General features: G+C 32.0%; 1 protein-coding gene across 7 annotated transcripts in view; it reads left to right on the forward strand.

The window, feature by feature from the left end:
* Positions 1 to 27,102, forward strand: part of LOC143076272 (fringe glycosyltransferase-like) — a 37,261-nt gene that overhangs the window by 6,673 nt on the left and 3,486 nt on the right. Inside the window, exons 4-12 of one of the 7 annotated variants that reach the window (XR_012978590.1) lie at positions 7,530 to 7,578; positions 10,765 to 10,807; positions 14,629 to 14,688; positions 17,050 to 17,197; positions 17,523 to 17,608; positions 17,971 to 18,041; positions 21,826 to 21,874; positions 24,670 to 24,764; positions 25,374 to 25,444. Coding sequence is in view for 6 of the 7 variants with exons in the window: in XM_076252006.1 (XP_076108121.1) it covers positions 4,561 to 4,587; positions 7,530 to 7,578; positions 10,765 to 10,807; positions 14,629 to 14,688; positions 17,050 to 17,197; positions 17,523 to 17,608; positions 17,971 to 18,041; positions 24,670 to 24,764; positions 25,374 to 25,444 (650 nt within the window). In the remaining variant the exon portion in view is untranslated. Of the gene's footprint in view, positions 1 to 4,418; positions 4,588 to 6,438; positions 6,463 to 6,554; positions 6,623 to 7,529; positions 7,579 to 10,764; positions 10,808 to 14,628; positions 14,689 to 17,049; positions 17,198 to 17,522; positions 17,609 to 17,970; positions 18,042 to 21,825; positions 21,875 to 24,669; positions 24,765 to 25,373; positions 25,445 to 27,102 lie in introns of those variants that run through there. The other 6 variants (XM_076252006.1, XM_076252007.1, XM_076252010.1 and 3 more) reach the window with 6 other exon arrangements.

The following is a 27,102-nucleotide window of genomic DNA, read 5'->3' on the forward strand; positions in this document are numbered from 1 at the left end:
ATATTGCTATCACGTTGGCGTCGTCGTCGTCGTCGTCGTCGTCATCCGAATACTTTTAGTTTTCGCACTCTAACTTTAGTAAAAGTGAATGGAAATCTATGAAATTTTAACACAAGGTTTATGACCACAAAAGGAAGGTTGGTATTGATTTTGGGAGTTTTGGTCCCAACATTTTAGGAATTAGGGGCCAAAAAGGGCCCAAAAAAGCATTTTCTTGGTTTTCGCACAATAACTTAAGTTTAAGTAAATAGAAATCTATGAAATTTTGACACAAGGTTTATGACCACAAAAGGAAGGTTGGGATTGATTTTGGGAGTTTTGGTTCTAACAGTTTAGGAATTAGGGGCCAAAAAAGGGCCCAAATAAGCATTATTCTTGGTTTTCGCACAATAACTTTAGTTTAAGTAAATAGAAATCAATGAAATTTAAACACAATGTTAATGACTACAAAAGGAAGGTTGGTATTGATTTTGGGAGTTTAGGTCCCAACAGTTTAGGAATTAGGGGCCAAAAAGGGACCCAAATAAGCATTTTTCTTGGTTTTCGCACCATAACGTTAGTATAAGTAAAAAGAAATCTATGAAATTTAAACACAAGGTTTATGACCATAAAAGGAAGGTTGGTATTGATTTTGGGAGTTTTGGTCCCAACAGAATAAGGGGCCCAAAGGGTCCAAAATTAAACTTTGTTTGATTTCATCAAAATTGAATAATTGGGGTTCTTTGATATGCCGAATCTAACTGTCATGACTGTGTATGTAGATTCTTAACTTTTGGTCCCGTTTTCAAATTGGTCTACATTAAGGTCCAAAGGGTCCAAAATTAAACTTAGTTTGATTTTGACAAAAAATAAATCAGTTAGGTTCTTTGATATGCTGAATCTAAAAATGTACTTAGATTCTTGATTATTGGCCCAGTTTTCAAGTTGGTCCAAATCGGGGTCCAAAATTAAACTTTGTTTGACTTCATCAAAAATTGAATAAATGGGGTTCTTTGATATACCAAATCTAACTGTGTATGTAGATTCTTCATTTTTGGTCCTGTTTTCAAATTGGTCTACACTAAAGTCCAAAGGGTCCAAAATTAAACTTAGTCTGATTTTAACAAAAATTGAAATCTTGGGGTTCTTTGATATGCTGAATCCAAAAATGTACTTAGATTTTTTATTATGGGCCCAGTTTTCAAGTTGGTCCAAATCAGGATCTAAAATTATTATATTAAGTATTGTGCAATAGCAAGTCTTTTCAATTGCACAGTATTGCGCAATGGCAAGAAATATCTAATTGCACAATATTGTGAAATAGCAAATTTTTTTTAAATTAGAGTTATCTTTCTTTGTCCAGAATAGTAAGCAAGAAATATCTAATTGAAAAATATTGTGCAATAGCAAGATTTTTTTTTAATTGGAGTTATCTTTCTTTGTCCAGAATCAACTTAAATCTTTGTTATATACAATATACAATGTATATTCACTTTTTACTACCAACTGATAAATTAAAATAATCTTTACCATTCAGTGATAACAAGCAGTTTTTTTACATCTTAATATTTTATGATGTATTTAAATGAGTAGTTATTGTTGCAAACTCCATTAGAAATTTTAATTGAGATTAGTTTTGGAATAAGGGAAAGGGGGATGTGATTAAAAAAATTGGGTTCAATTTTTCTCATTTGAAATTTCATAAATAAAAAAGAAAATTTCTTCAAACATTTTTTTGAGAGGATTAATATTCAACAGCATAGTGAATTGCTCTAAGAGAAAACGAAAATTTTAAGTTCATTAGAACACATTCATTCTGTGTCAGAAACCTATGCTGTGTCAACTATTTAATCACAATCCAAATTTAGAGCTGAATCCAGCTTGAATGTTGTGTCCATACTTTCCCCAACCGTTCAGGGTTCAACCTCTGCGGTCGTATAAAGCTACGCCCTGTGGAGCATCTGGTTGGTCATTATCTTGAATATCATTATAGATAAAGATAAGCTGTAAACAGCTAAAATGATCAGCAAAGTAAGATCTACAAATAAGTTAAATATGACCAAAATTGTCAATTGACCCCTTAAGGGGTTATTGTCCTTTAATGACAATTTTTTCACAATTTGTTCATCATATTTGCTAACTTTAAAAAATCTTCTCCTCTAAAACTACTCAACCAAATTCAACCAAACTTCAACTGAATGATCAGTAGGGTGTATAAAATAAAGTTTGTGTTTTATTTTCTATTTTGTCTAAAAACATGGCCGTCATGGCTAAAAATAGAACACAGGGTAAAATGCAGTTTTTGGCTTATATCTAAAAAACTCCAGCATTTAGAGCAAATAAGACTAGAAGTTAAAATATTTATTAGGTCAAGGTCTACCTGTCCTGAAATTTTCAATTTGCAATTTGCAAAAAAAATAATTTGTTGTGCTACTTCCAAAAAATAGAAAATATTCTGACCAGAAAAAAAACCATGTCCCCCTACAAGTTAAATGGTCCATGCCTAACTGTTATTAATGAAATCATTTAACTGTTTTGCTGTTATTGGAGCCCCTTGCCCCTTCTCAGCAGTGGAATAAATCCAAATCATGAATGAAGAAATTCGAAAGAATAACAATTTAATAATGTAACAATAACAATTTTATTGTTAAAATTCTTTTATTGTAACTATAATGTAATAAAAATAACGTCCTGCCCCTCTTCTTGTATGCATATTATATTAGAAGGAAACATGTAAACATGGTAGAACTTGTATTTCTAATATTGAAGAATTGTTAGCTGTACATGTTTGCCTGGCATGGTTCAATATGTTCAATAAGGCATTGTTTACCAGGTGAGCGATTCAGGCTCTTGAGAGCCTCTTGTTCTATTAAGTATATGATAAAGTTCATTTATCATGTTTATAGAAAAATATAAAGAAATCATATATTAGAAAGAAAAAAAAGATTTATACTGGAGAGCCCCCTTAATATAAACATATTTTATTTGTAATCATCAAAGGGAATGAGACACAAGTTAAGACTTATGATGTCTTCTTTGGTATCTTTTCTTGTCTACATGAAATTTTATTTTGCTGTTAAACAAAGTTTAATTTTGGACCCCGATTTGGACCAACTTGAAAACTGGGCCAATAATCAAGAATCTAAGTACATTTTTAGATTCAGCATATCAAAGAACCTAACTGATTCATTTTTTGTCAAAATCAAACTAAGTTTAATTTTGGACCCTTTGGACCTTAATGTAGACCAATTTGAAAACGGGACCAAAAGTTAAGAATCTACATACACAGTCATGACAGTTAGATTCGGCATATCAAAGAACCCCAATTATTCAATTTTGATGAAATCAAACAAAGTTTAATTTTGGACCCTTTGGGCCCCTTATTCTGTTGGGACCAAAACTCCCAAAATCAATACCAACCTTCCTTTTATGGTCATAAACCTTGTGTTTAAATTTCATAGATTTCTATTTACTTATACTAACGTTATGGTGCGAAAACCAAGAAAAATGCTTATTTGGGTCCCTTTTTGGCCCCTAATTCCTAAACTGTTGGGACCTAAACTCCCAAAATCAATACCAACCTTCCTTTTGTAGTCATTAACATTGTGTTTAAATTTCATTGATTTCTATTTACTTAAACTAAAGTTATTGTGCGAAAACCAAGAATAATGCTTATTTGGGCCCTTTTTTGGCCCCTAATTCCTAATCTGTTAGAACCAAAACTCCCAAAATCAATCCCAACCTTCCTTTTGTGGTCATAAACCTTGTGTCAAAATTTCATAGATTTCTATTTACTTAAACTTAAGTTATTGTGCGAAAACCAAGAAAATGCTTTTTTGGGCCCTTTTTGGCCCCTAATTCCTAAAATGTTGGGACCAAAACTCCCAAAATCAATACCAACCTTCCTTTTGTGGTCATAAACCTTGTGTTAAAATTTCATAGATTTCCATTCACTTTTACTAAAGTTAGAGTGCGAAAACTAAAAGTATTCGGATGACGACGACGACGACGACGACGCCAACGTGATAGCAATATACGACGAAAAATTTTTCAAATTTTGCGGTCGTATAAAAACTGCAAAATTTCCTTAAAATTACCAATTAAGTGGCAGCAACCCAACAATGGTTTGTTTGATTCGTCTGAAAATTTCAGGGCTGATAGATCTTGACCTTATGAACATTTTTACCCCCATGTCAGATTTGCTCTAAATGCTTTCGTTTTTGAGATATTAGCCAAAAACTGCATTTGACCCCTATGTTCTATTTAAAGTAAGGGCGGCCATACTTTTACTTGTAATATTATATAAAAAAGTAATATTACTGTTTTCAGTAATTGCCTGGACTATATCAGCAGGTACACAACACATTTAAAAATGCTTCAGTAAATAAAATATGATGATAGGAAATACAAATTGTAAATTGTCATCTTATCCTTTTCAGGAATTCAGATTTTAAACTACTGTTATTTTGGACCTTAAATTGGGAAGTCATATTGCAATGCTAAGATTGCCCATTTGCCCATTTGTGAACAAAAATTAAAACATGTGTGGCTTCAGGACTTGATATTTAAGTAGCAGAAGATATGAAATGGCGATTGATCATGGAAAAGGTAGGCGTAAAAAATGTTTTTTAAACTATCTGCTCTGTGCAATTTTTTTTTATGAGACAAAAATTTATAAAAAACTGATAGAGGAAATAATTGTGGTATGTTGACTAAAATCCCTTTATGGCATATTAGTGGAAATAATTGAGGTATGTTGACTAAAATCCCTTTATGGCATATTACTCAAAGTATTAAAGGGTATATAACACTAAAGGGAGTTAACTCTATTAACGTCAGCTTTTAATCAAATGCTAATAGTAAAAAAAATTTGTAAGGGTTCCGCGGAACCCAGTGTCTCGCCTACTTTTGCTGTTAATCGCAGACTCAACAAAATGAGGAAAAACATCAATAAAAATTTCCTTCTCGATACTGTCTGAACAGGTTGAGCACAAGTGGTGCTAGTCCCGTGTCTCTACGACTTCCGGTTCTTAAGTTTGGTATTGCATCATATATTTGATGATTAATTGTGACCTTGGTGAACTTTGAAATTGTCCCAATTCTTTTTCTATAATGTTGTCCTTCAACTGTAGATCATTTATCATTTAACAGATTTGAGATATATATATATATCTATTGTTGCTGTAGAGATAATGCAGTTTGAAGTTTTGCCAGCGGAGGCATGTATTTCTGAATCAACAAGAGCGTACCTCTTAAAATGTTTTAGAAATTGAAGAGGTTAACATAGTTCTATGTTTGACCAAATACCAAAAACATTCCATGGAAAAAACGCCAAAAATTCAATTTGAAATTTTCAAGTTTTGCATTGACTTTGTAAGTTTCATAACTTCTATTTATATAGTTGATATTGCATCATTTTTTGCACTTTATCAAATGGGGTCATCTGATATATCAAATTGAAGGTCTAAATAAACTCTACTTAAAAATGAAAATTTTAAACCCCCTTTTCATCCCAGGAGGACGAGCGGGTTCATTTAGTGCAAACATTCAAATTTCTCAGATGGTAAGGTTGTCGCATATCAAATGAAAGAACATAAAGGTACATTTCAAATTTAAAATTGACGTCTCCCAAAAATGGGTTCGATGGGGTCATTGAGTGCAAAAAATAAATTTTCTTTTAAGATAGGGTTGTTGTATATTAAATGAAAGGTCATGATGTGTACATTGGAAATATCAAATCCCGACCTCCAAAAATTAGTTGGATAGGGTTATTAAGTGCAAAAATCAAACTTTCTAGAACATAGAGTTGTTGCATATCAAATGAAAGCTCATCTACTCTATGTTATTTATATCATAATTCCGATCTCAAAAATGTAGGCGTATGAGGTCATTAAGTGTTAAAAGTGGAAAGTTTCAGAAGGTATGCTTGTCGTATATCAAACGAAAGGTCGTACAAGGTACATTACGAAAACATCACTTTTACAGGAAAGACCTTTCAATTGTTTTACAAACAATTGAGATACTAGTTTTAATTTTTTTTTTGTCTTAAGGTGGTACCCAACACTTTCACTTAAATTAATTTGGCTTGTTTAATTTTCATAAAACTTTGCCAATGCATTTACTTTGACCCTTTAACAAAAATATAAAAATTTAAAAAAATTTTGAACCAACTGTTTTGTCAGAAAAATTACACTGGTTAGGCTTAAATTAAAATATTGTTTGTTTGCCCTTTACCGACCGACCCTATAAATTCGTTCCGACTGAAAATCTTTTATTTGTATTTACCAGCAATATTTTATTTTAATTATTTTTCGTTCCTACCGAAAATCTTATATTTGTATTTCCCGCTCAAAACTTTTTTACCGGAATCCACGGGTTTTATCTTCCCTGTATAAGGTTAAGTCCATGTGGTATCATGTGAGTGTTTGGCATGAACACTTGCATTTAGAGATTCAAAGCATTTGATTGAAGTCGATGTTGAAGGTATGACGAACGTTGCCCTTTATACTTGAATTGTTAATTACATGTGTAAGATTTTATAAATTAGTTTGATCATGATGATATCAATGACAACTCAAGCTTGATACAAAATTTTGTGATGCTAAACAGAAATTCTGAATGACATGAATGATGTACATGCCTGGTAAATGTTCAAAATTTATTAAAATGAATCAGAAAATGAAAGAAACACAAATTCATGTATAAACAGAAAATGAAAAAAATATGAATTTATACAGAAAACAGATAATGAAGTTACATGAATATCTTTGAAGTATAGGAAAATTATTAAAGGAGTAGGTCCGGTAAGGACCGATTTTGGCCTCAAATTTCAGGTTCATCTGACGAAAGATTTTGACCACTTTTTAAACACTTAAGTGTCTATTTTATTTGAATTAATTAGTTTATGTGAAAGATTATAACAGATTTAGTCATTAAAAACGATCCGATTCAAGCTCAAATATGAAAAATCTACCTAATATGCTGAAAAATGTCACTTTTCAGATGGTTTTTGGTAAAAATGAAAGTGGCCGCATCCGTGTTCATCCTCAACCTTTATATATGTTATGTTATATCATAAAATACAACTTACATTTCAATATTAAGGATGAACACGAATGCGGCCACTTTTGTTTTACACGAAAACCGTCTAAAATTTAACTAAAATGCTAGAATTATGAGGATTTCAGTAATTTAGCATGACTTAATGGTGCTAGTACCGGATATATGTGCATTGTATTGTCAAAAAACAGCCCATATTTATGTAGCAGAAGCATTCTACTGTCCAATAAATAACTAAAGGTTTACATTTTAACAATTTTGTAAAACTGCTATATTTTGGGGCCAAAAAGGGGTCTTACTGAACCTACTCCTTTGTAGATTTAATTTTAAATTATAATCAATATAGTTTTACATAATAATTTTTACATAATAATAAAAGTCATTGTATATATATGCTAGATGTGCAAAATACATCCAGCTTTTATGTCATGAACAAAATGTATTGTTTCATTCTAGTACATGATAACAGTTCTATATATTCTCCTTTTCAGACCTATATATTTACAGATAATGATTCACCCATTCCAGAAAATGTTCATGGTAAGTTTTTCTATAGTCGGGTATACATGGTATATACATGTTAATGTTACATGCATGAAGTTTGAGTTAAAAATTACTGTAATTTTTTTATCTTTTTTTTTACAAATTATTTTGGGATACAATGAAGTACATGTATGCTGATAAACAATAACATACCAAATGTAATTTATTCTTAAGCAAAATGCTTTTTATACCCCCGCTTTAAAAAAGGGGGGGTATACTGTTTTACCTCTGTCTGTCCTTCCGTCAGTCAGTCCGTCCGTCCCATGAATATTTTTCGTCGCATTTTTCTCAGGAACTACAATACAAGGATTTCTGAAATTTGGTTTCAGGGTTTATCTAAGTCAGCTATACCGTGTGATGCGTTTTCAGATTGATCACTTGACAACTTCCTGTTTACTGAACACTTGTATGATTTTACACATGATAGCCAAGTTGAAAATTTTCGTCACATTTTTCTGAGGAACTACAATACAAGGATTTCTGAAATTTGCTGTCAGGGTTTATCTAAGTTAGCTATACCGTGTGATGCGTTTTCAGATTGATCACTTGACAACTTCCTGTTTACCGAACACTTGTATGATTTTACACATGATAGCCAAGTTGAAAATTTTCGTCACATTTTTCTCAGGAACTACAATTCAAGGATTTTTGAAATTTGGTTTCAGGGTTAATCTAAGTCAGCTACATGTATACCGTGTGATGCGTTTTCAGATTGATCACTTGACAACTTCCTGTTTACCGAACACTTGTATGATTTTACACGTGATAGCCAAGTTGAAAATTTTCGTCACATTTTTCTCAGGAACTACAATACAAGGATTTCTGAAATTTGGTTTCAGGATTTATATAAGTCAGCTATACCGTGTGATGCGTTTACAGATTCATCACTCGACAACTTCCTGTTTACCTAACACTTGCATATTTTTACACTATTAATATTATCCACTTGCAGCGGGGGTATCATCAGTGAGCAGTAGCTCGCAGTTTCACTTGTTTCCCTTAAATTTATCATGTTTGTAAATACTTTAAAGTTAAAGGTTTATCAACAAATCAACTTCAAAGACTTTTAAATTAAAACACTATTCATGCTAATTGAAAGAAACCTTAGAATTTGCTTACAGCTTCAATTTTCAGAGAAATAACCCGCTGTTAATGTCTGTTGGGTCAATACGTTAGAGGTTTGATATGATATGTCAGCATGTTAGAGGTTTAATGATGATCATGAAAGAAGTTTAATTTCAGTACATTTTTCCAGTCAGACAAGAATGCCGTCTCGTCACTTTCCTGACTGTAATAGAACATATAAACTCTCTTTAAAGTACATCTTTGTCCTAAGGGGAGATAACCTCTTGTCTGATCATTTTGTTCCTCATCATTCAAATTGGATTAATGCCATCTTCCCTTTAAATTTATGTCTGATTGTTATAGCTTAAGGTCAGACTCGTAATCATTGTGGTATATCAATGAATCAATGATATTTCACTTCATACACATGTATGTTAGCCCCCCTTGTATTGAGGAAAGTTCTACTATTGTACAACATCCTATGCATGTGTTTAAATTTATGCTGAATTATAAACAGGTACATCCTTTTAAGTGTTGTATTTGACTAATCTTTCAGATACCCTTTGTTTTAATTTCAATAAATGCAAATTAACCATCTTAGCTTTTTTTTTTTTTAGTTTATCCTGACTTTTTTTTACCTAAATTGTCGTCCTGACTTTTTTTTTTGCAATTGTCTCATCCTGCTTTTTTTTTACTCAAAACTCCTGTCCTGCCTATTTTTTTATATTTCAGATACCCTTTGTTTTAATTTCAATAAATGCAAATTAACCATCTTAGCTTTTTTTTTTTTTAGTTTATCCTGACTTTTTTTTACCTAAATTGTCGTCCTGACTTTTTTTTTTGCAATTGTCTCATCCTGCTTTTTTTTTACTCAAAACTCCTGTCCTGCCTATTTTTTTCAAATTTCATCCTAGCCCCCCCCCCATAAAAATCAAATGGTAGCTCCCTTAAATTGTATAGTCTAATGATATTACAAGATTAGTTATTCTATATTGAACAAAGATACTTATCTATTGTCAGCCGTCATTGGGTAAAAACGACAATTCAAAGAATTCAACTTTATATATAACTTATATAGGACAATGGTGTAGATTAAAAATTACACCACTCCAGACCCTTTTGTTTTCCACAATTAATATTGCCAATAATTAACAAGTTCCGCGTCGAATCCAATGCCGATACCAATAGTATATTCACCTGTTACCTATTACCTTATGTGTACGTTCCGCATTTGACAGGCGCACCACCAAACAGTGTATTTAGGATTTTGCTATATATACAGGTTATAATCACAGGGTTGACACTACTAAATTCAATCATTGTCAAATTGTTCCCTAGTGTAGTATTTTAATCAGTAAGACTTTCTAAGATAACAATACGAATACTAAAAATCTGGACCTAAAATAAGGCGTACAGGTACAGTTTTTAATTTGTTAGCGGGCATGACGTAAAACAGCAAATAAAAGAATTCAACTTTATTTACAATGCTGTTGATTGAAAAATACTCCATTCCAGGACCTTTTGTTTTCCTAATAATTAATATTACCAATAATTGATAAGTCCCAGGTCGACGGGTTCAAACAGAAAAATTTTGAAAGCAGAGAAAACTGTGTATCTTATAATCGGCATGACTTTATCAGATGACAATACCAATACTTTAAAAATAAGGCTTACACATAGTTATATATTTTAATTCAGTCACGAACCCGCGATATCACAGGTGTGTTCTAGTATATCAATTAAAATGACGAGATTTTCTTTTATCATATATGTAATCATATGGTAACTTAAATTTAAGATTATTCAATATAAACCTGATAAAGATCTTAGAACTGTGGATTCATTTATTTTTTGGGGTATTTCAATCTGGTGGTTTGTCAACATCTGCATACAAATCGATAGACAATGTTGAACATTTAAACTTGTTACTTTTACTGATGTAATCCAATGAAAGTGTATCTCTTGAATTATCATGATTATACTGAATCCACAGTATACTTTGATGGGATATCTGTCCTTATAATTTTATTTAGACCAACTTGAATTTAGAATAAAAATCTGACATGTCTGAAGAAAAAAAGAATTATTAGCATAATCTTTCTATTTTCTTTTTTTAAGCTGATCATTTCATCAACACGTTTTGTGCAGATTCACATTACAGGTAAGTACTTAGATTGAAATGTAAATATGATTAGAGAAATGTCAACTACATTATATCAACATTCTTTATTCAATTTGAGAACACAATTTCAGTGTATTGTCATTTCTTTCTTCTTGGAAAATAGTTGAAATTGCAATAGTTACAGATGTCAAGTTTTCAGAAAAAAAAGTGTGAAATTTTTTATCTGAAATTTAGAATTATTCCAAGGTTTAGGGTAGCATGACAAGATTTACAAATAAGTTGTGTATATTGTCAGCTCATTCGTTATAGTTAAACTTATTCCCCTCAAATGAAGATGATTTTGTTACATTTTTTAGTCAGAATGTTGGTCATGAATTAAAATTTTCTTAATTTTAGTCTATAATGTTGGACAAAATGTAGCTTGCAGCCTGTAATTATTTTTCAATCTCTTTATAAATCTTTTTGAAAAAGTAAAATCACAAAAATACTGAACTTAGAGGAAAATCAATTCGGAAAGTCCATAATCATGATAATCACATGGCAAAATCAAATAACAAAGCGCATCAAAAACGAATGGACAAGAACTGTCATATTCCTGACTTGGTACAGGCATTTTCAAATGTAGAAAATGGTGGATTAAACCTGATAGTATAGCGCTAACCGTCTCACTTTAATGACAGTCTCATCATTTGAAATAGTCATTTTATTTCAATTATGTCTTAATCAGATTTTGGTAAATTATTTGATAATGATAAATATTTGTCTTCAAACTGAAACAATAAACCAGTGATACAAAAACTGCTTTTATATGCATTTTATTTATGTGTCATTGAATCCCAGTTGACCCACATATAACTTGTGCAATACGCACAGGATGATTCAGTAAAATTCACCCCTTTGGGTTTAGAGTAAATTACAATAACACAGATGGTTACTCATTTTCTGGTGATTTGAGATAACAACACTGGTATATTACCGTTTAATATCTAGGGAGATTTTTCATAGTGTATTACTGTACAAACCATCACTTAGTTCAGAATCCCAGGACCTGCATTTAGGAATGTACATATAATGCAACAAAGATATTTCTCTGTTATGGAAGTGCAAAAAGAGCCGCAGATTCTTAGAGTATTTTGTTTAGTGAAATAGGATTTTCGAGAAAGTTGTTGTTTCAGCATCATTAAAAAGGGCGGTTGATGAAATCATGGGGGTGGTAGCACTTGGCTGAGTGGGGCGTATGACATTTGCGCCGATTTAGAAAATATTCATTCTTTCATTTGGGCCGATTTCATTTTTTCATTTGCGCCGATTTTATGTTTGCTCCTAATTCAGGCGGGTAGCTACGTTTACGTCAAAACGCCCGGGCGTACACTTGAATTTGATAAAAAAAAATCTACAGAAAATAGAAAGAACTTGTAAGAAGCACATCAGCTCAATTTCTTTGTCAAAACTTTGTCTAAATCCAGTCATGGACTGATAAACTTTTGCGATGAACATTCCAGACGAGAACCAGTGTCCAACAGAAACTTTTACGATATCAAATATTGCACCTGAATATCTCTGAATATGAATTATTACATGTTCAATTTATGAACTTTCCATTTCTAAGTTGCAACATTCCAACAGCACCTGCATGCGGGGTATATATCTCCCAATTGATATGATATTCGCGTGCTTGCACATGATTTCCTATCATGATTTTCTTGGTAGAGGATTGCTGCTCACAAGGAAGCTATTAAACCAAGAGTTCCAAATGGTGAAATGAAATAATCCCTTCGTAAATTTTACGGACGTCATCGCGAGTTGTTTGACTGTTATGAAATAACCGTTTCAATAATGATATCGGATATGTCCTTACACCGTAACTACAATCTCCTTCCCTTTCATGAATGTGACCTACCGAATAAGACTATTTACCAACATGAGCAACACCACGGGTGCCACATGTGGAGCAGGATCTGCGTATCCTTCCGGAGCATCTAGGATCACCCTTAGTTTTTTGTTGGGTTCTTGTTGTTTATTTTTTAGTTTTCTGTGTTCGATTTAGAGTGTGACTGTCCCTCTGGTATCTTTCGTCCCTCTTTTACGAAATTTGGACATAAAATATGTGGGTTTGTTGGTTGAGTGCTTTACTCCCACAGCTCTTTTTGAATATATTTTTAAAGTTACTGGTTTTGACATTTTTTCTAAATCCAATAGCCAATATATTTAAAAAAACAACATGAATATTTAACATAACAAATAAACCATTAAGATTCTAAAGTATGCTGCTACTGATGAGTTTTTAATGACAGAAATGGTATATCTTTAGATTCCGGTTCGCTCCCTAGTTCTAACCCACTACAGCAATTGTTTGACATTTACCCGTTTTGGTATCTTGAATTCCTCGCCAAGGTTCGGGCGTACACGTAAATATGACCTAGCTATGCCACTGTAATTAGATTTACAGGTACGTTAATACTTGTACATGTACTATACTATATGATACCACTGGTAAAATCTGGTTCATTTATGTTAATTTTGATTCATATTGTTCTGGAACTTCGTTGTAACATGATGGACATATTGCACGCTGAAACGAGCCAAAAGAGGGCCATACATATTGGAAGGTTAGTTAATGTCCTGAAACATAACAACATATCCTACAAATGTACCATAAAATCGTGTAAAGCCAGAGTCACCACAGATTCTATTGTCAAAACACAGAACGAGCATAATCATGTGGCAGATGTCCAAAAGACACGGAGGCTAAAGAACTATGGGTACGGTCAAGGAAAAAGTCTGGAAATGTATCTTGTAGGCTTCTTCCACCTCCCCATGGTGATTCATTAAATTTGTACAAGTGGCTAACGGAAGAGGTCTATAATGATAAATGAAAAATAACATGACTTGGATGGAGAGTTCTCTCATTGGCACTCATACCACATCTTCTTATATCTGTTCACCTGTAATTTACCTGTAAAAATATCGGCGCAATTGAAAAAAAAAAATTGGCGCAAATGAAAGAAAAAATCGGCGCAAATGCAAAACGCCGGCTGAGTGGTCTAAGTAGTAATACTACTGTACTATTAGCTTGTCAGATTACTGATGTTGTAAGGTCTAGTCCCACATTACTAGGATTGTAAGTTTTCCTACCAAAGGTTGGTGGCATGGTTCTCTCTAGGCACTGGCTTCCTTCACCGATAAAATCTGACCATCACCCGATAGCAATAAAGTGCTGAAAGTTGTGTTCAACACCAATCAATTTACTAAGTTAAATCTGATCAAATTATGTAACATTGATATTTTCCTTTGCATCTGCCTTGTATCATGTGTATTGCTGAAGTCAAACGATGTGGAAGGAAAGACTAATACATTTAGGTTTGCACTTAGAATACTTTTCTAATTTTCACCTTCTTATTCATTACATTTCTGAAATCTTAGGGTCATGTGAATTTTTGTTTACCTAAAATTTTACTGATAATTCATGCAAATGATGTATAGTTCCTTACTTTCTGATAATATCGTGTGACTTATTTCTTTAAAACAAGAAAGGACCCTGAGAAACTTACTATCACTGAACTTTGCATATTGCCTGTTATATATAATTAGTAACTTATCATTTTTGGTTATCAAGTTACCTCCCTGTTAGAGGAAGAGTGTAATGTGAAAATATTTTCAGTTGTTGTGCATTGTTTAATTTTACAGGAAATTCACAAGTCATAAATACTGGGTTGAGCACAAAAACATATGAAAATAACCGTCTACCATCATGTATTATATATTGAATCAGGGTGGGAAAAGATAACCCACATGACGATTTGCAGAACTCCATGTACTCTATCCACAAAAATGATCCAATATTCTTTTTTCTATTTTAGACAAGGATTGTGCTGTAAGATGGCTAGAGAATATGACATCTTCATGGAAAGTGAAAAAAGGTATATTAATTAAAAAAGAAATAATTAAGACATGCAGTTGATGAAATAAGTTGATAACTTTCTAAATGATTAACAGCAAATCAAGATTAATTTGTTTCATCTACACTGACCTAACCTGAAACATTCTATTTCCAAGAATGTTTTGTTTATTGAATTAACATTATAAACTGCCAATTTTAGGACTATATGAAGATAATATTTATTGCCATGTATGACATCATCATCATATTTTACTCAAGAACTATCTATCATTTCCCTTAAATTTGATATCAAGCTTCATGTGAACTTGTTTGACCCTAAGGTTGGATGGGGGATAGGAATACGGTCACTTGGGTCTTCTTCTGACAAGCGGTACAACCCTTCAAGGCTTGCCAGAGTTGGGTGTCCTTTAGCCTGCGCAAAATATCTGTCCCTAATCAATTTACATATACCTGCATTTTCCAGTGATAGCCCAAATTTCACTCACCTTCATCCCAGACATCATTCTTAACAGAACCCGATTGTATTAATTGTTAATCTCTTCTCGTCGTGAACATGAATGAAATATTTGCCACTGAATATTAAGCAACAAAAATTAAATCAATCATGTGAGCTTGTGGTACCATGCATATGATACATTTTGAAGTCAATCAGTCATCAATTCCATGTTTACCAAATACTTAAAGCTCACATTTCAACTTGATAAATTCTGCTAAATATACATAAAAATTTGTAAGGGTTCCGCGGAACCCAGTGTCTCGCCTACTTTTGCTGTAAATTGCAGGATCAACAAAAATGAGGGAAAAAATCAATAAAAATATTCTGCTTGATACCATGTTTGGATTGTAGGAAGCTTCTGTCCAAGTTCCATAAAAAATCCTGGATAGTTTATGAATCTAATAAATGTTTTAAAAACTTTAACTGCAGACTGGATGTAATGTTAACTGGAAGAAAAACTAAGTCCATTTATAAGTAAAATACAGATACACAGGTACAAAATATTAAAAAAATGTCCTTCTAGATACTAGCTTTTGATCATAAACAAGCTTCTGTCTTAGTTTGGTACAAATAAAAAATAGTATAAGAAAGTTATCAAAATTTAAAAAAATTTAACCACAGAGTGAATGTGTTGTTTCCTGGCAGAAAAAAAGTCCATTTAAAGTAAAATATTATGGAAAAAATGGATTTGTCATTTTACAGAATTTACTTCTGGATACTATCTTATGATCATAAACAAGCTTCTGTCCAAGTTTGGTACAAACCAAGGATAGTTTAAGAAAGTTATTAAAATTTTAAAAACTACAACCACAGAGTGATGTAATGTTTTCCCGCAGAAAAACTAAGTGCATTTATAAGTAAAATACGGAAAATTTACTTCTTGATACTGTCTTATGATCATAAATAAGCTTCTGTCGAAGTTTGATAGAAATCCAGGATAGTTTAAGAAAGTTATTTAAATTTTAAAAACTTTAACCACAGAGTGTATGTAATGTTTTCCCGCAGAAAAACTAAGTCCAATTATAAGTAAAATACGGAAAAAATGGAATTTTATTTTCACAAAATTTACTTCTGGATACTATCTTATAATCATAAACAAGCTTCTGTCCAAGTTTGGTAGAAATCCAGTATGGTTTAAGAAAGTTATTAAAATTTCAAAAACTTTAACCACAGAGTGAATATTTGTGGACGCCGCCGACGACACCGACCACGACGGAATGTAGGATCGCTTAGTCTAGCTTTTTCGACTAAAGTCGAAGGCTCGACAAAAAGGAGAACAGGGATAACCAAAATGCACAGACAATTAATACCTCGGAAGAAAAAAAGAAAATATTCCACATAATGTATGACTTAAATTTCTTCTACAACAAGTGAGACATTTTGTAAACAGAACACATTGTGTAACTTGTATCTTCAACATGTGACAAATTGTGTATAGTTTATACACTGACACATTGTGTAACTTTTAACAGATAACATGTACACAACACATTGTGTAACTTTTAACAGATAACATGTACACAACACATTGTGCAACTTTTAACTACAATACAACATGTACATGTACAGTAACACATTGTGTAACTTTGTACAACACATAACACATTGTGTATCTTTTATCTACAACACATATCACATTACACATTGTATAACCTTTATCTACATCACATATAACACATCATTAGAATTGTGTAGCTTTTATTTACAACACATAACACATCTACAACAAATAAAGCAGTGTGTAACATATCTACAACACAATATGAACACTTATTAAACATTTTGCAGGTGGTTTTGTCATGTAAATGATTCTACAACAAATAAAGCATTTTGTAACTATTATCTACAACACAATATGCTAACACTTTATTAAAAATTTTGCAGGTGGTTTTGTCATGTAGATGATGATAACTATGTGAATGTACCAGCTTTAGTTGGGTTTCTGCAGCAGTATAACCACAGTGATGACTGGTATTTAGGCAGACCAAGTATAAGTCATCCAATGGAAGTACTAGACAGAGCTAACCCAGGAGTAATTATATTGCCACTTTTATATTCTTTTGAATTGCTTGGATTTAAAATTTAGTTTGAACTTGTATTGACGTTAGTTGACTAAAACCAAGAATGACTATGAAAATCACGCATATTTTTAGACTTGAAATCTAGCCTTATGTGTAGTAAATTAGATCTATGTGAAATCTAATAAAAAAATCAGTATTTTGTTTATTAAATTGGGAAAGCTTTACAAAGCTTTAAGCAATCCAACATTTTAAAAACAGAAATATATGGATGATTATCATCATGTATAGTCTATATGTCCTGTATGGTAGATTATTTATAAAACCTTTATATTACAGCAAAAGTTGGCATTTTGGTTTGCAACTGGAGGTGCAGGTTTCTGTATAAGCAGAGGTCTAGCTGATAAAATGGTACCACATGCTGGGTAAGATATATACCTTTAAATATTATTTGTATGGATCAATTTTTAGGACCATCAAAAATTGGAATAAGAATTTTTCAGTGGTGAGATTCTTAAAGATGTTTGAAGATCATTGTGACAGTAACCAGACTAAAGTACATTTATCATTTTACTGCTGTTTCAAAGGAATATGATACTCAGATTTACCTCTATATGACACATTTCTGTCATTTTATGAACAACTTTAAGTCATGCTTCTACTACCTATTTGACTAAGACTTGTATCTATAAAATATTTTCTAACATAGATCGTCGATTTGACTAAATGATCACCATAAAAAAGATATTCATTCTTAGTATGTTTAATTTTAACTTTATATTTTCAGAGGAGGAAGGATAATGACAACAGGAGACATCATAAGGTTACCAGATGACTGTACTGTGGGATATATCATAAGTAAGTGTCTCAAAAAATCAATAATTCTCATTTCTGTACATACATGACCATGATGACATATATTAAAAGTACAAAAAAAAATAAAAAAATACTCTAACAGATTTAAAATACAAGGAAAATAATGTTGGCCTGTGAAGCCTATGAATGCACCATCAGTTGAATCTTCCCTTTTAACCGTTTATGTCCTTTATGCTTTCCATGACAATATGCTATCTGACTTTAGTTTGTCTCATCAATTTTTCTGAAACTCTTACACAATGCTAAGAACAAAAACACAAAGTTTAGGTAGTGAGTCATTTGCCATTCTAAAGAAATGCCTCCTTTTAAATTGGAAAATTGCAAAGCATGAATGGGGCATTCGTGACACATTCTTTTTTTATTTCAAAATAATTTTCAATTTAGGATGAAAACGCTGCATATTGCAATCTAGAATAGCTTTGAAGCTTGCTTGCAAATTATCATTGTTTATATGATAACCGATCAATTTTAAAAACTAATTGTCTATTAAGTTGTTAAATAATACTTTAAAATTGAAATACACTTGCTATCTTCAGAAAATATCACTTACATTTCTCAATTCTATCTGACACTCAATTGCAAAATAATAGCAATTAGGTTAAATTACCAGTTCTAAAACAGAAATTTGGCAAGTTTGATTATGAACATAATGACATGCACATGTATTTAATGCTGTTCTTCAGCTTAAAGTTCCTATTATACCTTTAACTAAGAAAAGGCACAAACATCAACACAGGACGAATGAAACTTTTAAACACAAATTCATAAGAAATTCTTCATCTAAACCATACAAAATTTGTTTGTATAGACATTTTGATACTGTACAAACTTCTTGGACACTTTTCTAATTTAAATATTTATATTGTCTAAATATGAATTTAAATATAAATGTGTTATTGAATTTATTAGAACAGGAAAAGGAATAGTAAGTCTGCTGACAGTGAAGTTGTTTGCTGTTGTTTATCATGTGTTTTATGTCTGTAAATTTAATGTTTGCTTTATTTTCAGTTTACTGCATGTTGTTCATTTGTTGTTTATTTTTTTAATAGTTTCAACTGAAATCTTGTTTATTATTCTGCAGTGTCTCATACTTTGACTATTTACATGATTTAGTTACTGTGAATTCATTATTTTAAGTGGTTTACCATTTTTTGTGGATTTCATTGATACAGGTTAACCTGAAGTTAAAGATATAAACATTTTCTTTAGGCTTTTATGCAGAATTGAGCAATAACCACAAAATTGAATATAATGAAAAAAAAGGCAAAGTTTCTTTCAATCCACGAAAATTGGTATCCACAAAAATAAATGTTTCTATAGTACCTGAGTGATTTGCTTTAACATTATCTTTTTAGCTCACCTGGCCCGAAGGGCCAAGTGAGCTTTTCCCATCACTTTGCGTCCGGCGTCCTGCGTCCGTCGTCGTCCGTCGTCGTCCTGCGTCCGTCGTCGTTAACTTTTACAAAAATCTTCTCCTCTGAAACTACTGGGCCAAATCAAACCAAACTTGGCCACAATCATCATTGGGGTATCTAGTTTAAAAAATGTGTGGCGTGACCCGGTCAACCAACCAAGATGGCCGCCACGGCTAAAAATAGAACATAGGGGTAAAATGCAGTTTTTGGCTTATAACTCAAAAACCAAAGCATTTAGAGCAAATCTGACAGGGGTAAAAATGTTTATCAGGTCAAGATCTATCTGCCCTGAAATTTTCAGATGAATCGGTCAATCGGTTGTTGGGTTGCTGCCCCTGAATTGGTAATTTTGAAGAAATTTTGCTGTTTTTGGTTATTATCTTGAATATTATTATAGTTAGAGTCAAACTGTAAACAGCAATAATGTTCAGCAAAATAAGATCTACAAATAAGTCAACATGACCAAACGGTCAGTTGACCCGTTTAGGAGTTATTGCCCTTTATAGTCAATTTTTAACCATTTTTCGTTAATTAAAGTAATCTTTTACAAAAATCTTCTCCTCTGAAACTACTTGGCCAAATTAATCCAAACTTGGCCACAATCATCTTTGGGGTATCTAGTTTAAAAAATGTGTGGCGTGACCTGGTCAACCAACCAAGATGGCCGCCACGGCTAAAAATAGAACATAGGGGTAAAATGCAGTTTTTGGCTTATAACTCAAAAACCAAAGCATTTTGAGGAAATCTGACATGGGATAAAAATGTTTATCAGGTCAAGATCTATCTGCCCTAAAATTTTCAGATGAATCGGTCAATCGGTTGTTGGGTTGCTGCCCCTGAATTGGTAATTTTGAGGAAATTTTGCTGTTTTTGGTTATTATCTTGAATATTATTATAGATAGAGATAAACTGTAAACAGCAATAATGTTCAGCAAAGTAAGATCTACAAATAAGTCAACATGACCAAAATGGTCAGTTGACCCGTTTAGGAGTTATTGCCCTTTATAGTCAATTTTTAACCATTTTTCGTAAATTAAAGTAATCTTTTACAAAAATCTTCTCCTCTGAAACTACTTGGCCAAATTAATCCAAACTTGGCCACAATCATCTTTGGGGTATCTAGTTTAAAAAATGTGTGGCGTGACCTGGTCAACCAACCAAGATGGCCGCCACGGCTAAAAATAGAACATAGGGGTAAAATGCAGTTTTTGGCTTATAACTCAAAAACCAAAGCATTTTGAGGAAATCTGACATGGGATAAAAATGTTTATCAGGTCAAGAACTATCTGCCCTGAAATTTTCAGATGAATCGGTCAATCGGTTGTTGGGTTGCTGCCCCTGAATTGGTAATTTTGAGGAAATTTTGCTGTTTTTGGTTATTATCTTGAATATTATTATAGATAGAGATAAATTGTAAACAGCAATAATGTTCAGCAAAGTAAGATCTACAAATAAGTCAACATGACCAAAATGGTCAGTTGACCCCTTTAGGAGTTATTGCCCTTTATAGTCAATCTTTAACCATTTTTCATAAATCTAAGTAATCTTTTACAAAATCTCCACTGAAACTACTAGGCCACAATCATCTTTGGGGTATCTAGTTTGAAAAATGTGTCCGATGACCTGGCCATTCAACCAAGATGGCCGCCACGGCTAAAAATAGAACATAGGGGTAAAATGCAGTTTTTTGCTTATAACTATGAAACCAAAGCATCTAGAGCAAATCTGACAAGAAGTTAAATTGTTAATCAAGTCAATATCTATCTGCCCTGAATTTTTCAGATGAATTGGACAACTGGTTGTTGGGTTGCTGCCCTCCAATTGGTAATTTTTAAAGAAATTTTGCCATTTTTGGTTATCTTGAATACTATTATAGATAGCGATAAACTGTAAACAGCAATAATGTTCAGCAAAGTAAGATCTACAAATAAGTCAACATAACTGAAATGGTCAATTGACCCCTTAAGGAGTTATTGCCCTTTATAGTCAATTTTTAACAATTTTCATTAATTTGGTAAATTTATGTAAATTTTTACCAAATATAGTTCTCTGTTACTAATGGGCAAAGTTCATGATAGATATAATTGTAAGAAGCAAAATCGTTCAGTAAAGTAAGAACTTCAAACACATCACCATCACCAAAATACAATTTTGTCATGAATCCATTTGTGTCCTTTGTTTAATATGCACATAGACCAAGGTGAGCGACACAGGCTCTTTAGAGCCTCTAGTTTTATCATTACATGTATTTCATCATTCTAAAATAATCATCATTGAACAGATAGGGAAGTCATGACTAAAATTGAAAACTACTACATATTTTAATGAAATATATTTTATGTGTGCAACAGGAGAATTTGATACCAGAATATGATCCCAGTCTAGATGTAAAGCTAAGGGGTATATGATTAATAATATTGAAATGTCTTATTTTTACTCTACAACCTGTTTTGAGAGGATCCTTTCTTCTTTCAACTTAAGTGGGACTGCTTTTCTTTTATTTTGGATCTTTTTGTCTTTTAACTTTGGAAAAGGTTTTAATACTTTTATTATGATTGCATTTTGTAAACACTCCAGTTGAAATCCTTGGTACAGTTGGTGGTAGAATAATTTGAATAGGGTACCAGTAGATTCTAATACTCACTTGCACTCATTTATAAAAAAATTACCTGTTTATAAATCTTTTAATCGACAATCCATCTACACATATTTTCCAATTTGCTAAACAGGAAATCCAAGAATTCTGTATGTTTCAACACCATCTAAATAATCTATACTTTTAAAGAATTTTACATTTATCTATGTTTGTACACCACAAGAAAAATATGCCATCATATTTTGCGTCAATTGTAAAAATCAGTTGCTTCTTTTAGATATAAATGATGTTTGGGGAATGTTGTTTTTTTTTACTTTTTAGCTCACCTGACCTGAAAGGTCAAGTGAGCTTTTCCCATCACTTGGCTTCAGTCGTCTTCCGGCTTTGGTAAACTTTTACAAAAATCTTCTCCTCTGGGCCAAATTTAACCAAACTTGGCCACAATCATCATTGGGGTATCTAGTTTAAAAAATGTGTCCTGTGACCGGGCCAACTAACCAAGAAGGCCGCCATGGCTAAAAATAGAACATAGGGGTAAAATGTAGAGTTTGGCTTATAACCAAAGCATTTAGAGCAAATCTGACATGGGGTGAAAGTATTTATCAGGTCAAGATATATCTGCCCTCAAATTCAGTTTAATATTGTCAATTTTATTAGGCTTGAATAGTGAAAGTATTTAGTTTTATTAGGTTAACATGGTTAAGAAGAAACACTTGTGTATATTTGAATGAAAAAGAATGATTTCAAAGTTTTTGATACATGCTTTTTTCAGTTGGTTTCATTCTAATGACTTTATGATTATGTTAATTTTAGCTCACCTGGCCCACAGGGCCAAGTGAGCTTTTCTCATCACTTGGCGTCCGTCGTCGTCGTCAGTCGTCCTCATTTTCGTTTATTTTTACAAAAATCTTTTCTGAAACTACTGGGCCAAATTTAATCAAACTTGGCCACTATCATCATTTGGGTTTCTAGTTTAAAAAATGTGTGCGGTGACCCAGCCAACCAACCAAGATGGCCCCCATGGCTAAAAATAGAACATAGGGGTAAAATGTAGAGTTTGGCTTATAACTCTGAAACCAAAGCATTTAGAGCAAATCTGACATGGGGTGAAAGTGTTTATCAAGTCAAGATCTATGTGACCTCAAATTCTCAGAGGAATCGGACAACCAGTTGATGGGTTGCTGCCCCTAAATTGGTAATTTTAAGGAAAGTTTGCTGTTTTGGTTATTATCTTGAATATTATTATAGATAGAGATAAACTGGTAACAGTAATAATGTTCAGCAAAGTAAGATCTACAAATAAATTAACATGACTAAAATTATCAGTCGACCCCATAAGTAGTTATTGCCCTTTAAAGTCAATTTTTAATAATTTTTTATACGATTTTGTAATCTTTTACAAAAATCTTCTCCTGAAACTTCTGGACCAATATAACCAAACTTAGTCACAATCATTATTAGGGTATCTTATTTAAAAAATGTGTGCGGTAACCCAGCCAACCAACCAATATGGCCAACATGGCTAAAAATAGAACATAGGGGTAAAATGTAGATTTTGGCTTGAAACTCTGAAACCAAAGCATTAAGAGCAAATCTGACAGGGATTAAATTGTTTATCAAGTCAATATCTATCTGCCCTGAAATTTTCAAATGAATTGGACAACAGGTTGATGGGTTGCTGCCCCCAAATTGGTAATTTTTAAAGAAATTTTGCCGTTTTTGGTTATTATCTTGAATACTATTATAGATAGAGATAAACTGTAAACAGCAATAATGTTTAGCAAATTTTTGTGAATTTTTACAAAATATTATCTTTTGTAACTAAAGGGCCAAGTTTATTATAGATAGAGAAAATTGTAAGTTGCAAGGATGTTCAGTAAAGTAAGATCTACAAACACATCACCATCACTAAAACACAATTTTGTCATGAATCCATCCGTGTCCTTTGTTTAATATGCACATAGACCAAGGTGAGGGACACAGACTCTTAAGAGCCTCTAGTTAACATAAGTGGTGTTTTTTCCATCTATAATTAATAATTTAAACTGATTATCATGTTTTCTTTGCTAAACTCCATTTAATTAAACATGATCTAACAGTTCTGAAATTTTGAAATTCTTTTTCTTTTTTCTTTTTTCTTTTTGAATTTCAACAACCATAACTTGTAACATGTGTAATGCATATATATAATGATTTTTTCTTCTTCAAAAGATTACTGAAATTAAATTTATGTTAAAATATAAATCAATTTCAATAAAAACAGATTTAAGTACTTCGTTATTTGTATAATGAGCATATATTCATGTATTTTATTTATGGTATTTTTTCCATAACTTACAGTATTATTATTTTTTAACATGAGACCAGAATGCAATATCTATGTTTCTTCCATTACCTTTACATTTTTGCTAATAATTACAGAATATTACAGAAATAAGCTAAATATATACATTGCTAGACTAGCTGTTGAATTCAAAATTGTCTTTTCTGTATAGTTTTGCTTAGTTGCAAGATAATATTGATGTCTAGTATGGTGATTTCTGAAGTATTCAAACATGCAAAATTAAATAATTAAAAAAAATATCATCTTATTTTTCAGATCATCTATTGAAAGTGCCATTAACAAAAATTAAAGAATTTCATTCCCACTTAGAGGGACTACATAGGATTCCTCAGCATCAACTCTCTGATCAGGTATGTACACCAAAGTCACTGACAGCAATCATACACACTCGTTGCTTTTCTTGCAGCAGCGTCGTCATCCTTAGCAGTGTCAATAATTGTTGAGTTTGTTGCTTAAGGTAGTTAAATTAGAACATCTGGTGATAGATCAATGAAATTTTCTATAAAGTTGCATTACTGTCAGTACTTCTAAATAAGAAGATGTGGTATGAGTGCCAATAAAACATCTCTCCATCAAAGTTACAATTTATGAAAACCTTCACACTACCTAAGACAGTTGTGTAATATTACAACATTAAAAGACACCCTATGAACTATCAATTGAAATTGCTTAAATCAATCAGAACTTAAAGTGCAAAGTCTTGGTGAAAAGTTGTGATTAAATTATCAGAGACTATCAAAGATCTCTAACATTAACAACAGAAATTCTATAGAAAATAAGGAGTTGTCAATCAAAATCATATTTTTATTTTAATTTTTCAATGAATTTGATTTAATTTTATGATGAGCAATACAGCTAATTAGGAATAATTGAACTGTTCTGTCATTGTAAACAAATTTTGCCATTATACAATGACAAATTATTCATAGTCAATAGCAGCAGTTGTATTTTTCTTTCAGCTGACTTTAAGTTATTTTAACAGTAATGTGATAGATGTAAAAGGGTACAGCCATGAAAACGATCCAACAAGGTAAACATAAAATCAGTTTCTACAATATTTACAAAATATGGTTACTGTGCCTCGATGTAGTATCAAGTTTTATATTTGTATATGAGTTATATAATTATCTCCCTTTGAAACTTTTTCTGAACTTTTCAATATAATGAGATATATTGATACTTTGAATTCAGAAATGAGGTTTTGAATAATGCAATTGGGGGAGTATCACAATAGTAATAACTAACATTTTAATATCTGCTACATATATCTGTATGCAGCGTTTCCTGAAATTGCAATAATCAATGTTGCATTTTTGTCCGTTCATTTAAAATTGCAATAATTAGGTCTTTCCACCTTTACGTGTGGAAAGACCTATTGATTTTGTTCTGATTATTTATTTTTTTTTTTTTTTTCTTCCGCCTAATTTTTTCTTGCGGTGTAAAAATGTTTCAAAAGATATCGCTTAGTTTTTATACGCCCGTCAAAATTTTGACGGGACGTATTATGATATACAAATGTCCAGTGTCCGTCCGTCTGTCCGGCGTCAACACGTCGCACCGTAACTTGAGAACGACTTATCCAAATTTCATGAAACTTAATATTAATGTTTCTTATGATGGTCAAATGATCTGTATACTTTTTGGTGAAAATAAGATTTAAACTTTTTGAGTTACGGCACTTTATAACTAAAACAGGGGTGTGTTTTTTTCACATGTCGCAATGTATCTCAAAAACGATTCTTGATTATGACTTAAAACTTTAAACACTTCTTAGTATTTTAATCTCAATATCTGTATACTTTTTGGTGATGATTCAAAATTTCATTTTTGAGTTATTGAGTATTTTGTAAAAAAGGGGGAGGGTTTTTTTACATGTCGCGCCATATCTCAAAAACTATTTATGATTATTGCTTAAAACTTTACACATGTCTTTGTTATATTAATCTCAATATCTGTATACTTTTTGGTGATGATTCAAAATTTCATTTTTGAGTTATTGAGTATTTTGTAAAACTGCTTTTTACATGTCGCGCCGTATCTCAAAAATAAGTTATGATTATTGCTTAAAACTTTACTCACTTCTTTGATATATTAATCTAAAGATCTGTATACTTTTTGGTTTTGATTCAAAATTTTATTTTGGTAATATTTAATTTTTGTAAAAAAAAAAACAGGGTGGGGGGGTTTCACATGTCCCGCCGTGTCTCTAAAACAATATATGGTTATTGCTTAAAACTTTCTCATAAACTATTTATGATTATTGCATAAGACTTCCACATAAGACATCGGGCGTATCATGCGCTCATGGCGCAGCTGTTTATTTTTGTATATGAGATCATACAGTCTATACGCTTTTGAAACTCACCCTGTTTAACCAAACACTTTTCTTTGTAAGAGTTATCTCCCCAAACACTGTTTTTCTTGTTATCAGATCTCCTCCGCAACTGTAAAAGAAAGCGACAAATTTATTTTTCAAAATTGCTCGTTATATCCTCAGGATGTTACGTTTTATTTTGACCGAAGCTTTACGAATACCCCATATGAGAGTAATTTCCCCTTTTGTATTGAAATAAGTGAAATAAATTTGTAACTGGAAAACCATAAGTGATAGAGGCCTAGGGTCTTTTGATTTGAGGCCCTTGGTCAAAAAGTATGAAAATGAGGTCAAGGTCAAAGGTCAAGTTCATG

Source organism: Mytilus galloprovincialis, chromosome 5 (assembly GCF_965363235.1).
Source record: "Mytilus galloprovincialis chromosome 5, xbMytGall1.hap1.1, whole genome shotgun sequence".
Classification (NCBI taxonomy): Eukaryota; Metazoa; Mollusca; class Bivalvia; order Mytilida; family Mytilidae; genus Mytilus; species Mytilus galloprovincialis.